The 14,954-nt window shown below is 44.4% G+C and overlaps 1 protein-coding gene across 1 annotated transcript; it reads left to right on the forward strand.

The window, feature by feature from the left end:
* Positions 1-328: 328 nt before the first annotated feature.
* On the forward strand, positions 329-14,646 carry GNS (glucosamine (N-acetyl)-6-sulfatase). Its single transcript, XM_088522973.1, has 14 exons — positions 329-490; positions 758-817; positions 1,479-1,685; positions 2,782-2,847; positions 3,228-3,326; positions 5,289-5,456; positions 7,923-8,005; positions 9,347-9,465; positions 9,945-10,048; positions 10,410-10,511; positions 11,392-11,499; positions 12,154-12,264; positions 13,556-13,716; positions 14,109-14,646. Exons 1-14 carry the CDS (start codon positions 344-346, stop codon positions 14,182-14,184), a joined length of 1,611 nt encoding a protein of 536 aa, XP_088379099.1. The 5' UTR covers positions 329-343; the 3' UTR covers positions 14,185-14,646.
* Positions 14,647-14,954: the final 308 nt, after the last annotated feature.

The raw sequence follows: 14,954 nt of genomic DNA on the forward strand, positions 1-14,954 counted from the left end.
GCACCAGGCGCTGCCGCTGTAGCAGCCGCGCTCCCCGGCGACGTTACCGGATCCAGAGCAGCTCACGCTGCGCTGGTGTCGCCCGTGCCGGAGCTGCACCGGGCCCGAACGGAGCCGCGCGGAGCCTCCACGCGCCCCAAAACGGCGGCGCCCGCGGGGGGCGGGGCCGCGGGGGGGGCTGGCGCGGGGGGCGGGGCGCGGCGCGCGCGGGCCACGTGACCGCCGGTGTCGCGGGTCATATGCCGGGGGCGGGGCGGGCTGCGCTCCCTGCCCGCGCTCCGCTCCGCGCCGCTGCCCCGCGCGTCCCGCCCGCGCTCCGTGTGTCCGCGGCGGTGCCGCCGCCATGTCCCCCGCGGCGGCCGTGGCGCGGCGGCTGGCGCTGCCCGCGCTGCTGCTGCTGCTGTGCCCGGCGCTGGCGGCCCGGCAGGCGCGGAGGCCCAACGTGGTGCTCATCCTCACCGACGACCAGGACGTCTGCCTGGGCGGCATGGTAACCGCGGCCCCGGCGCTCCCGCCGCGCCGTGTCCGTTAGCGGCGGTTGGGGTGACCCTGGGCGGGGGGGTGTCGGCGGCCTGAGCGGGGCCCCTGTCCGGCGCGGGCGCTGCCCGTGAGAGGGGCGCTCTCTTTGGGGCGAAAAACGGCGTCTCCGGGTCTGGTGGCCGCTCGCGCCGCTTGCGCAACGCCCGGAGCGGCCCGCGGCGGCACCAGCTCCGCGTCTGGGCGTCCCCGCAAACGCCCCCGGGCCCCTCTCTTGCAGACCCCGCTGAAGAAGACGGCCGCCCTCATCGCGCACATGGGAGTCACCTTCGTGAACGCGGTGAGTTTCGTGCGGGCCTCCCGACGCTGCCGGCCTCTGCGCCGCTTAGGGCGCCCGTCCTCGACATCCCGAGGCGGGCAGTCGGTTCACGACGTGTTTTGCCTTGTTTCTTAACACCCGTGTCAGGGCTTGACATAAATAGAGCTTGTGGTTGTGCTCAAAGTCTGAGAGAGACAATTTCACTTCCTAAAAGCTGCTGGGGTAACTTATTTACCCAGCCGAGTAAAACTGAGTAGTCTAAATAGCTATGTAATGAGCTAGGAAGTACTCGAAGTAGTTGTTTAAAAGTTCTAGCTTTATACACGCTGAAAACCTCCTTCGCTCCTCTCTTTCTAATGTATTAGTTATCCTGGTCAAAATAATTGATCAACTGGTCAGCAGTATTTTAATGGTCGCTTGTTGCTGTGTATGAAATGAATCTAATCTGTAATGTGGGGGGTCGGAGCATATGACGTAGACACCTAAAGCCACTTTCACCTGCAGCTCTGCACCGCTGAAAATACTTGAGATTCAATTCTGTGTGCCAAAACGCTTTGAAGCTGCAAAGTTGTTGAACTCTGGCCAGCCTATTATTTAATACTTAAAAGCCTCAAATTTTGAGGAAAACTTGTTTTACGGTACAAATCTTACCTTTTTTTTTTTTTTTATGCTGTCTTTCCAGTATGTTCCCAGTGCACTTTGCTGTCCCAGTCGAGCTAGCATTTTAACAGGAAAATATCCCCATAACCATCATGTTGTCAATAATACTCTGGAGGGAAACTGTAGCAGCAAATCGTGGCAGAAGATCCAAGAGCCATATACATTCCCTGCCCTGCTCAAAACTGCGTGTGGCTATCAAACATTCTTTGCTGGAAAGTATTTGAATGAGGTATTTTGTGCTTCTGTTTTTACTGCTCACTTGCCTTTTTCACTTCTTTCAAATATTCAGGGTTTTTATATTTGGAATAAAATCTACATTCAGTTACAAAGCCTCTCTGAGGCAGATTGGGAGAACAGAGATTATTAGATTTCCCAGAAATGTTACCCATCATTTTTTTGCTGAATCACTTGCTTGGTTTTTTGTTTGTGTTAAGCTAAGTTGTAGTTCATAGCACTTTATAGTAGGTCTTTAAAATTAAGCACTGATGAAACCTCTGAGAGGAGGCATGCCTCCTGACTAATGGACTTTTATTCGGAAGTAGCAGAGTTAAAAAGTTTTCATTTTTCCCTCTGTGCTTTCTGGTGGAAAATGCTGGTGTTGAATATGAATATTCATAGCTAGGCACAGCTCTGTGTCTGCTGATGTTACGAAGGCAGCTAGGGGAAGAGAAGCTGCTTTGGAGCATCCCTCGCCTCAGCGTAATCCCGTCCTAGCCGTTCGGGGCACCATGTAGGTGGGAGCGGGTGGCCCCAGGGAGAGCTGTTGTGTCGTTCTGAGGCACCCTCTGTTTGAGACTGGCCCTGAGGTGGCAGCTGCTTGTCCTGTTGCTGCCTTCAAGGCCGGCTGCTGTGGGGTGTTTGGCACTAAGGTGACAAGGGACGATGTGGTTCAAATTGCCTCTCTGTGCAGGGTGGTGGAGACAGCTGTTGGTTTACGCAGGGCTTTCTTGTGTGCTAACAATTCACAAGGTCCTAAGACTGGTTTGTCATGTATATGCCTTCTGATCACCCTTAATTACATGATGATATACCATATGCACTGTAGAATTTCTGCATACTTACAGGTGCAAACAGGAAACAGTATTTTGTTGGTGAATGGTAAGCTTCCAGTCACCTTCCTTCTAGCTATTTAATTCTGCTCTCTTTAAAGTGCTGTACTTCTGTCTCGTGTATACTTGGGGTTTTCTATTCTGAAATGAAATTGCCTTAACTGTGTTTCTGTCTAGTGTTAAGCAGATGAATGTGAAATGCAACTCCTAGCTTCTAGTTATCATACTTAAAACTGCAAATAATGGTCTCTACTTTTTCCCTCCTTTTTCTTTCAGTATGGCGCAGAGGATGCAGGGGGAGTAGGTCACGTACCTCCCGGATGGAGTTTTTGGTATGCTTTGGTACGTGGCAGTTGTCTTAGAAATACTTTTTAGACTGCTTAACAGTCCAACTTGTGTTCTAATTTTGCTGATTATAAAATAACAGGTGAAGATGATAACATTTTACAAAATTTCTTTCCTTTTTTTGCCTCTGTTGCATATAAACTTCTTTTTTAATGAAGGCTACTCCTATTAAGAGGTCTGGGTAAAAATTACTGGAAAAAAAAGTATAATACTAAAACACATGATGCTGCTGAAGACTAGTTTTGAGAATTCTGCAGCTTGGTTTTGACAAATATTTATGTTTGCCACACGCTTGCTGGCAGTTCACCTTGACTATTCCAAGGAATCAACATGGGTATTACTCCTTTAAATGTGCATATGGCTCTTCTCTTTCACAGGAGAAAAATTCCAAGTACTACAACTATACTTTGTCCGTGAACGGCAAAGCACGCAGGCATGGTGAGAACTACAGCGTGGATTACCTCACAGACGTCCTGGTAAGGAACTTGGGATGCCCATGGTACAGAGCTGCTCCGGGCTGCAGTGCACCTCGTGCTGGGGGTAGTTTTGTGTGCACAAGCTGTGGGCTGGGAAGTTAGTGTTGACTTCAGTGGCACATGAGGAAGTGAACATCATTGCAGTGCCAGCTGCATGAGCATTCAAGAGCAGTGGTCTTTTAGGCAGCTCATCTGAAATAATTTATTTCAAGACAAGGAGGTTTCATTGAAATACATGGAGGTTCTCTCACAGATACGAACTGGGCTGAGATTTCAGTGGGAAGTCAAGGCACTCAAGAGCAACTTTACAGCCTGTTTTGTTCGTTAGCTGTTAGTGCTGTCTTTTTATGCAGTTGGTTTGCAGTCTTGCACTGGAACTTTGATGAGTTTCACTGCCAGTGGGTTCCTAACAGACAGCTGCTTACCGGGAGCTGACCTGGTTGGTGTTTCTTGGAGGACACTGAACAGCTTTCTGATGAAATTTAGATTTTTACCCCGGCCTGGGCATGATTGGAGTTGATAAATCAGAGGCGATGCTATCCTCTTACTGCTATTGCACTTGTCTTTTCTTGATCTTTCTGCTGCTCGTAAACATTTTGACTAATAGGTTATTGCTACATAAAATGCTTATTTATGGTGGGCTGCCTAGTGATGAAGCAGGATTAGGGTAACTCTGTGTTGCATTCCGTGTTCACCAAGTGTGTGTTCAGCATTTCAAAGCTAGTGCTTGAGCTTAAGCCATTTGATGTGCAGTGTCGGCCAGGCCTGTGCTGTCAAATCCGCAGCGGCAGAAGATCATCAGCAGGAACAAACTGCTGCTGAGAGGCTTCCTGTATTGTGCAACACAACAGGCAATCTGCCCCCTCCTGACGGAGAGCATCTGTGTAACTAAGGCTAGTAGTGAGGATCCGCACACCTGGGTCTGTCTGCGGTGCTCCCGACGCGCTGTAGTTGGATCTCCCAACAAAGTCCAAGTTAGCTGGTTTTGCAAACCTCTCTGCTTCCTGCTGTCTAAAGACCTTCATGTAGGTCTCATCCTTCCAGGCTGACATGATGTGATTGAGGCCCAGCTCTAATTGCTTAGCTGTACAAGTTGAGAGGAAGGAAGAAGAGCTTTGTAATGTGAGGATTTCCTAGTGTGTTTTGCCTTCCAGAGGAAGAAAAGGAATTTGGGAAGGAATGGGGGTGGAATATGTTAATCAGGAAAGGAAAATGTGACATTTGAGTAGTTAATAACTGATCTGTAAGCAGTAACTTAAATCTTTAATTGCAAAGACTGACCAAGGAAAAGCTAAATCATAACTTATCTCTTCCAGACTGCCACTCACAACTGTATGTAGGCTCAAGTGAAAATGAGTGTGCAACAGAGGCACAAGCAGGAAGTTCCAGCTTCACGAGCAGAAATGTGGCACCCACTGGAAACTAGGGCTTAGTTACAGAACGAGCATAAGTTATAAACAGAGGAGCTGTGAACTGCTTCTTAGAGCAATTACCATTTCAGATGACTACTGAAACTGCCAAACTCTGATTTGCCAGGCAGGAGATTGTGTCTGAGAGCATCAGAAAGATTCAAGACGTTATCAAATAATAATAAAATCTCATTTTACTCAATAAAGGAAGAGTTTAGGTGGATTTTGTAGATACTTGGAGTAGATTGAATTAGACGAAAAGTTGAAGTCATTCTTTACCACCTTTTTATGAGTCTTCACAACCTAGATAATGCAAAGTAGAATGCTAGTCAGAAATATGAGACGGTTTGTTTAACATGAATGCTTGAGATGAAGTAATCACAAACTGCAATTTCAGATATAGAGGTGCAAGCAGTGAGTTTCTGCAGTAGTTCAACCATTCCAGTGCTGTCAAGCTCTATATAAAAGCTATAAGTATTTTTATATTTTGAGTAGTACTTGTTTTCCTATGGCATTACACCTTTTTTTCCCCCTCCAACAAATTTGACTGCAGGCCAACATGTCTTTGGATTTCTTGGAGTACAAATCAAACTTTGAACCCTTCTTCATGATGATCTCTACCCCTGCACCACACTCACCCTGGACAGCTGCTCCTCAGTATGCAAAGAGTTTTCAGAACGTCAGCGCACCAAGAAACAGCAATTTTAACATCCATGGCAAGGTAGGCTGACTGGGCAGAATCTGCGTGGGCTCCCTCAGTAATAAGAGCAGTAGACAGTTAACATGTTGCATGTTGAAATGTTGAGAAGAATAGGCTAATATGCCTACTGTTTAGTTATTTTAAATGTACAGGGCTGATTATTGTTACACTGAGTTTTGCTACTAATATCTTGTAATGGGTCATTGTGACTTGTGCAGTCCAGGCTGAGACTTATTTTTTGGGCTGAAGATGACAGCTGGTGGAATAGCTGTATGCTTACCAGTATGATGTACCTCTGAACAGAAGGGAAGGAAGGTTGCAAGTAGCCAAGAATAGCACCTAACAGGCTAGGCTAAAGTGCCTTCACTAAGGAGTGGGATCAGAATCTTTCCATGAAATAAGGTATGGTTGTATGCAGAGCAAAGGCAAAAGCTCTGCCCAGGCCTACATAATACAAAGCCAAATAACTTCATGTTTGGTAGTTAGTATCTGTGAGTGCAGAATTGTGATCTGTTTCACAGTGGGAACAGACTGACGTTGCTCCTCTTCCTAGAGACAGGGTAGCTGTGATCATTGTTAGTCAGCTTTCCTTCAACTGGCAGCGGCTGCTCCCGAGGCCCAAGTCTGTTCGGAGCTGCACTGGTGCCTAGAGCACATGCACTTCCTACAAGAAGGATAAACAGATGTTCAGGACTTGTGGCACTCAAGTCGCTGATGGTGTAATGTTTGCTGGGCAGTCCTGCATTGTACCAGTCTTCGTGGCTGAACCAATTTCCTGGTTTCCTTGCATGTTGTGTGGGTAAGGGGTATTGAAAGGAGCCAGGCAGGGGGGACCTATGTAAAGGGTAGGATGGAAATTCTTGTCAGGCTCTGGGCAGTCATGAGTGCTCTAGTATCTGTTTAAGATTCTCAACTCTGACCGATCACTCGGTATAGGCACCCACCTGGTTTCTGAAGCTGGACTGTTGATGCATCAGAGTGGTGTCACTAAACTCTCCTGAGACAGAAGTTGACTGAGAGACAGGTCATATTTTCTGTCATGTGAGTTATTTTGCCTGTGAGATCAGAGCACAGCTCTTCTCAGGTCCTGCTAGCAAGATACAGGATCCTGTCTCAAGGTCTCCTGGACTTCCTCCAAGAGCAGGGTGCAGGCAGAAAGCAGGACTTGGTGGACAGAGAAACTTGACAGGGACCCCACAAAGACATCTAGGTGCTTTGGGAAGTTCCTGAAACCTGTTGGTGGTATGGGCTGGATGTTTGGTCCTGGTCATCTGGTCAGCTTTCTTGCTGAGACAGACCTGGCATTTCTCCAGAGATATATTTTACAGTTGTCATAAAAGTAGAATGTGAGTATAACTGAACTAAAACTTCCCCCTTTCCCTTTGCCAAAGCAGAAAACAGGGAAACTGAGAAACTGCAGAACATGAGTCACTTCATTGTGAGTCCTTAAAGCCTGAGCCCTTTCATAGCTGGTCTTGTGACAGGAGGGAAATTGTATAACTAGAGGCTCTGCAAAGAGTGTCCCAACCAAATACAGGCTGGAGATGAGGATGAATGGATGCAGTTCTTTCTGACTTATTAAATGCAAAAGCTTAAAGTTGCACTCTCTCCCTTTTTTTCTGCTCCCTGACAACACAAATTTAAGCTGTACACAAACCTTTCCGTGTACCTGAACAGTGGCTGGCCCAGTGCAGATTGTTTCAGGATGTGTCCATGCATCATTTTTCATGAGTTAAACTGTCTCAGCTGCTGTTCCTGAAGACTGGGTTTGAAGCTAGAAGATACTACCCTTCAGCAAAACCAACACTTTCTGCCATTAAAAAAATATATATATATATCCATACCCTGTGGTATTTCTGCTCCCTTCAATAGCCTCCAATCCTGAGTTTATGGACTACCATGATATAATTATGGCGCTATTAAAGATTTTTGTTGTTGCCTCTCCATAAATTGATTAGCCCTTTACTTTTAATGCAGGAATTCCTGCCCTGCCTCTCTCCCTATGTTGGGATGTGCACACACCTGTCTCAGTCCCAAAAGAACCCCACTTTGACAACCAGGTCTAATCTTGTGAGGCTGCTCAATTCTTTTTTTTTTTTTTTTTTTTTTTTTTTTTTTTTTTTTCCCTTCCCCTCTCAGACCTGTATTGGGCTCCTTGCTGGATTTTGGTAACTATAGGCAGAACTGTTAGACCAGATCCTGCCACAAACTTCATCCCAGGTTGCTTTGAAAAAAGAATCCACAGCAGTTTTCTCACTGAGGCCTGTGTATACGGGAGCTCTCAGCTGCTCCCTCAGCTTAGACTTTCACACGCTGCGCAGGGGAAGCAGAAGGCACTTTGGCAGCCCCGTGTAGCCATGCACGGGAACCAAGCGGCTCTTTCCCCGCAGCAGCACTTGTGGTCTGTCCAAGGAAGGTTCAGAAGCTGGTGCGGGGCTATTGCCTCCTCTTCTCTGCTGCATTAACCTTTTGGTCTTTTTTCTTCAGAACAAGCACTGGTTAATTCGACAAGCAAAGACTCCAATGACTAACTCTTCAATACAGTTTCTTGATGATGCTTACAGAAAGAGGTATGAGTTTCTTCTAATTCCTTAAACTCCTATGATTAGAACTCTTAGCTCTTCAAAAAATATATATTCTTTTTTCTTTGAGGGCTGTAGTAAATCTGACAGTTGACAACACGTAACCTGTAATAGTTTTGGGGGATTCACCTTGACAGACCTTGTTTCAGCTTGATTTTTTGCAATAGGCTTTTGAAATCTTTTGCTTGCAAATGTTGCTATCGTTTTTGGTAGAGACCAGTCATGCTGAGTTTCTTCACTGTTGCTCTGACTTTCTGTGTACAAAATGTATGCTTCTTCAGAGGCACTTGAATTGCAGATTCTTATGTGGATACCTCAACTGCAATCGATTTATGTGCCAGATAATCTGTTCTAGTAACCTTGTCTCTTCAAATGTGCCCTTGTTAAATGGGAATACCTGTCATAACCGACTAGTTAAGGAGGATGTTTCTTTTCTTTTTCTAAGAGATGGGACAGGGGGGTAAAGTGAAGGTACATTTAATCCCTTATTTTATTTAAGTGTATGTGTAAATAAAAGTGGGTATGGGCATATATTGTAGGAATATTTTCCTTAAAAGGTCTGAGATGGATGCTAGTCTACCTTTAAATGTTAAGCTCCATTTTGGGCAGTTACTGTGTGCTAGCCTGTCACCTTGAACATGGAAGGCTAAGTTGTTCTTTTTGGGTGCTAGCTTTATGAAACAAGTAAAATTATGCACTGAAACTTTAAATACAGCCTGAAGACGGTGGAGCCCAAGAATATAATAATCTAGTTAATTCAGCATAATACTAGTCTGTAGAGACCTACTGTTGGTTTGTTGGCAGCAGTCAGTTGTTGCAACAGCTGACACGACACAGGAAGGCCTGTACAAACTCCAGAGTAATGAACCCCAATATTGAAAGGAGAATGCAAAATACTTGATATAGTTTTCAAGCAAAAAGGATCCTGCATAAATAATTTAGTTCAAGGAATATTTGTGTTTAATATTAAAACTAGACATACATTACTAACACAGAGCAGCAAGAGACCTTGTGGGAGATCACTCTGACTCTTTGCTGCTTGTGTTGCTTCAAAGCTGGTTTCCAGATAAGATTACAAGTATCAGCATTTGACCTTTCGCAGACACTACAGAACAAAATCAACAAGAAGTGAAGCCAAACTGTCTATTTCTATCTAAAACTGCAGCCTCAATCAGTACAGTAATCTATCTAGTTTGTTTTCAGAATACATAAAATCTGCTTATGGAGTGTGCACTGCTGATTTAAAGCAACAGTATGAATGCTAACAAAATTCCTAATTTTTCTAAACTTCAGTATTCTGGTATGAATTACTTTCATGTTTCTGTATAGGTGGCAAACTCTGCTGTCAGTAGATGACCTGATAGAGAAGTTAGTGAAGAAACTGGAATTTCATGGAGAGTTAGATAACACTTACATCTTTTATACCTCAGATAACGGCTTTCATACTGGTAAGGTGTTCACTGCTTACTGAAAACTTCTAGATTATCTCAGAATTCTTTACTTGCCACCCTCCAGAATACGGAGACAGCAGCTGTGGAAAAACTATCCATGTGGGAAGTACTAATTTGTGTTGCAATTGTTTGTTGCTGTTGTTTGCGTGTTACTCTCTACCACTATACAGTAGTATATGTACAACTAGGGCAGAAATGGGGGAAAAGGTCTGTGTTCTGTAGAAGGAATTGACCAGTAAAAAGCTGCCTTCAAGAGCTCTCTTGGTATCATGTTTCACAACTGAAAAACCCACAACTAAGCTGTTAAATCCTGTAAAAGGTGGTTTGTATTTTCAAGTGCACATCTTCCCACTTAGTTCTTGTACTTATTGTTAGGAACCTTTTCTGACTACTTAAAAATGGTTCTTAGAAATTATATGGGTTATTGCTTTTTTTTTAAAAAAATACTTTTTTCCCTTTCTGATCTTGTTGAATAGGCCAGTTCTCACTGCCAATAGACAAACGGCAATTGTACGAGTTTGATATCAAAGTTCCACTGCTAGTCCGAGGACCAGGAATAAAACCAAATCAGACCAACAAGGTAATCAGAACTGAAGGCAAAGCTTGCTTTTAATATCGATTCACAGTTACCAGCTTTAGATGTACTTCATGCCCCTGCACACTTCAGTGAAATCTGTAGGGCAGTGCAAGCAACAAAGACCTGTTTTGTTTTATTTTTAATCTAAGAGCCTCTGTCTTTGATCAGTAAATTGACAGAATCGCAAACTGCAAAAATGAGGTGCAGAGACTACCTAACACTTTAAAATATATGTATGTATTTTTCTTGGAAATGTTACAGATTCTGTTTAGATGTACATCAAGTTGCTAGTACTTAAAATACGCAAGTCTTATTATACCTGTTAGGCTCCAATTTTCAGAAGTAAGTTTCCCTCACCCTACAGATGCTTGTTGCAAACATCGACTTGGGTCCCACTATTCTGGATATCGCAGGGTATGACCTGAACAAGACTCAGATGGATGGGATGTCACTACTGCCACTGCTGGTAAGCGGATGGACAGGGATAGTAAGCAGTAATGCTAAGGATTTTGTTCAAAGTGAACAGGACTTCAGCCAGTGGATTTTTTGTTTCTTTCAGTTCTAAGTAAGAGCTAGTGCTCCCCCTGCTAAATTCTGGCAAAACTTCCCTGGTTTCATAAAGCAAATCTGACCTTCCAATAAGTGAGCAGAGGCCTATTTAAATAAAGCTGCTTGTAGCTGATCCTTTTAGTTTTAATTAAATTTAGTCTATAAATTGAAGGCGGATTACTTGGAAAGGTAGGAGATCATCCAGATTTAAAACAGTGCTTTGCTATTAAAACCTTCTATCCAAGTCTTAAGCTGTTCTTTAGATGGAGGCAGGTAAAAGGCATCTAGTTTAAACTGTCGCAGTCCAAACTCTGGATTCATGCTTCTCTTGCATAAGTGTATGGTAAAGCTTTTTTCCACTTCTAGCTTTTTAAAAGTAGCTACAGGTAGATCAGCTTGAAACTTAGTTGCTGCTTGAAACTGTTTCTTAAGCCAATGCTATCTTTTTATTATTATTGTATTTATTTTCGTCTGTTGTGGTAATTTAATTTAAAAGCTAAACAAACGGCCCTATTATTATTGCCTATAATACAGTAGTATCACCTGGCAACGTGCTTCCTATTTTATTTTATTGTGTGATTCTGAATCAAAGCTAGGACTTTAGGGCACCACCTTGTTGGGGTTTGGGTTTTTGAATTGGATCTGTCTTCCAATTTGAACAAAAGGCTGTATATCACAAGACTGACTCAATGTGGGGCCCATGACTCAAACGGCTGTGGAAGAACGGCCCTGGTGGGAGCCCAGGGAAAACTTGCTCTGTTTCCCAGTGCACTCAAGTCATGAACTTCCTGTTCCAGAGAGGAGACAAGAACGTTTCCTGGAGATCGGACTTCTTGGTGGAGTACCAAGGAGAAGGCTACAACGGCAGCGACCCTACCTGCCCTGGCCTGGGACCTGGCGTGACAGTAAGTGGGGCCAAATCTGTTATTATCAGAGACAGCTGCAGAGTTAAACCTCTTTGTTCTGTGGGCTAACATGGCTCTGGAAATAAGCTTCTAGAGAATAGTTTTCAGCATCTTGGCATGTAGGAGCCAGCTCTGTAGTGCAGTACAACAGAAATAAGAGATGCCATGCGCCCAACCATACCAAACTGATACCTGCATGTGGTATAGAGCATAAGCCCCCTTTCTATGGAAAACAATAGGGCCTCCGGACTAGAGGACCCCTGGAATTATCTGTAAAGATGTGGCCTTGGAAATGGGTGGCAGTGATATAATGTTCCTTACAGGCCTCTGGAGGCCTTGCCACACAGTTTTTATCTGAAACTGTTATGTCACTAGATATGCTGTGAAAATCCGAGGTCATTTTACTAGTGGGCTGTTTGGTTTTGTTTTGCCATTCTGTTTGCTGTACTTGAATTTTGTCTGGGAAGCATCATATTTTGGTGAAAGTTAACTAGTTAATTTCTCAAATTCAGAACAGCATTTCTGTTTAAAACTCCCAGTGGAGACTAGCACCTGTTTCCTAAGATTTTGGTGTTCAGCAGTCACTGTTGCTGTAGGCTTTGGGGAAAGGACTGCTAGCTTCTCTGAAGTGCCCGTGTGCTGCTCTCCTCACAGCACTGCTTCCCGGACTGTGTGTGTGAAGACTCCTACAACAACACGTACGCCTGCGTGCGGACCCTCTCGGCCTCGTGGGACCTGCAGTACTGCGAATTCGATGACCGCGAGGTAACTCTTGGTCTCGCCAACGGACGCCAACGCGTCACAGCTGCTAGGCACTGTCTGCAGGCTTATCTGTCTCCAAGGTTTGCATGAGTGCTCTGTGTGGCAGATGAGCCTTGCCTGCAGGATAAGCAGCAGTGCTCAAATACTGAGGAGGATGTTTGGCCAAAACTCTGTGGTTGGGTTTAAAAAAAAAAAAAAAAAAAGGGGGTGGGGGAGAGGGAGAAGGAATAGCCTAAACTGTGATAACTGCCTTCTAGTATTGGTCATCTCACAGCCTTGTGGGCACCTGGGTTCTCTTCTCTTATCATAGTTCCATGTAGCAGATTCTTTTGTACTACAAATATTTTTGTTACAAGGTACTTCTGCTGCTCTCCTTGCATTCAATTGCTGCTCTTTCTCCCTCCTTCCTTTGGGGAGGCAGGGGAAGAACTGATACTAGGTTGAGCTCTAGGTTGAGACTAGAACTTATGACTAGGTTGTTGCAGAAAGCCAGGATGACATGCAGGGGTGATTAACAGTCTCTGGCCTCTTTTCCACTTGCTGACAACTTACGATGAAGCAGAATGAATGCTGTATCTATCTTGGTAAAAGTAGACTCCAAAGCTGATCTCGGATTTTGTCATCTTGTTTTCCTGTAAAAAGTAAAGCTGCTGCAGTTATGGGTTACCCATTTTACCAGGTCAGCTGAACTTGGACTAATAACACCAGGAAGATGCAGCAATGTGGATTTTAAAACTTTGTGCTGAAGAAGAGACCTTGGAACTGTAGCTTCTGTGGAGGTGTCTTTAGGTTGGATACAGCTAAGTTGCTGTCAGCTTTAACTGACATCTGCTGCAATTGCACCTACTGTAGCACACGCAGAACTCTAGCTGTATTCTTGAGATGTTTGCCCAGTATTTGTTCTGCAAAATGGTTCAAAGACCTATTCTGCCAGAAGCTGAATCTGCCCTAAAAGCAAACCTCCAAAGTGCACAAAGCGTTTTTTCTAGTATACCTTTATTCAGCATACTTTGTATGCACACGTAAGACGTGTCCGAGTTGTACAGCTGCATATCCACAGCAGCCACACAAAGGTGACCTGATGGCTCTGCGTCTGTCTAGATGAGTCAGTGAAATGACAGCCGTGGCCAGGAATTTCGTCATGGTCTCTTGCTTTGGGTTTGTGAGCTTATGCATGGGAATGCTGCAGTGTAATACTTTATATCTTATGCTGTCATACACTGTTCTTCCAAAATAATGTTGTTAGCCTCGATGAGCTCTTAGTATACTACAGGCACTTTCTTCTCTTGAGCAGGTGTTTGTGGAAGTGTACAACTTGACTGCAGACCCGCACCAGATCAATAATATTGCTAAAACGATAGACCAAGAAATTCTGGAAAAGATGAACTATCGACTAATGATGCTGCAGTCCTGTTCAGGAGCAACGTGCCGCACGCCAGGTGTCTTTGATCCCGGGTAAATACTGTTTTGACTGGCTATAGTGCTGTTAAGTGTAACCATAGATAAGCTTTCACAGCGGATGTTTATGGTGGAATGAGTATCACTAACATATGCTTTTGCTTTAATGGGAAGGACTTCCTGATTCTTATTTTAATCTTCATTGTAATTTAACCTGCTAAGCATAACTTGATGTGGCATAGCTAGTATTCTTCTGGTAACATCAGCATATTCGTTCTATATCATCACGGCTTATCTGTTTTTGTATGTAGAGGGAATGTCCCTGCTGTACACTCTCAACCCCAGCCGTTTGTATAGCACTGTACCAGCTATTCTGCAAATAAGCAATTTCTAGGAGTATTAGTTACTGTGTGCTACCTGGAGTTCACACACATGGTTTCCTTTTACAGGTACCGGTTTGACCCACGCCTCATGTTCAGCAATCACGGCGTTCGGGCTCGCAGGTTTTCTGCCCAGTCCCTATAGAGCATTTAGGAGCTCTTTGTGATCAGCTCCCACTGACCAGTTTCTCCAGTGACTGCAGCAGGTCTGTTTCTCACCTTTGATCACAGCTGGAAGACTATTAATGGGCTGTTCAAACCCAGTTTGGAAGAAACCCCCTCGTCTTTAGCTGGTTGCCTTGTGCAACATGTAACTTTACAGCTGAACTGTAATTCTAAATTGTCAGACATAGCTAATCTGTCTTGCTCAGATAATTGATTACCACCTTTGTCTTTCAAGTACTTTTTTTCTTATCACAGGCATAGAGGTGACCTATGGCCTCCAAATCTGAACACAGTTTTTTTTCTTAAAAAAAAAAAAAAAAAACAAATACACACTTGAATGTGGTTAGGTAGGCAGGAAGTGCTCACCCATGTTCACACCCTGTCATAGGGACTTTCTGAAATGCTAGGCTTAATTATGGGTTTCTCGTGCTGAGCTCAAAGCTGTTGATGACAATAGAGAAGTCGCCCAAAATGGCACAGGAAGGCACTAGCCAAAACTAGGATCTGACTGGCGAGTGTCTTGTGCAGAGTTAACATCAGAAAGCTAAGCCCTTTCTTTGGGCGAGACCACTTCAAGTGATACTAATGCATTTGATGGATCTGCTTGGGTAGCTTGTAAACAAGAATGTAAATTCAACCTCATTCTAGTGTGGGATGCTAGAGTAGGTTTGTGTACTACTGTGACTTCCAGAGGTAAGGTTTTAGGCTTCTTAATGAGTTATCATTAAGATGTGATAATGAATATGAATG

Source organism: Tinamus guttatus, unplaced genomic scaffold (genome assembly GCF_059628265.1).
Source record: "Tinamus guttatus ecotype Peru unplaced genomic scaffold, ASM5962826v1 Tinamus_guttatus_pri_ptg000171l, whole genome shotgun sequence".
Taxonomy (NCBI): domain Eukaryota; kingdom Metazoa; phylum Chordata; class Aves; order Tinamiformes; family Tinamidae; genus Tinamus; species Tinamus guttatus.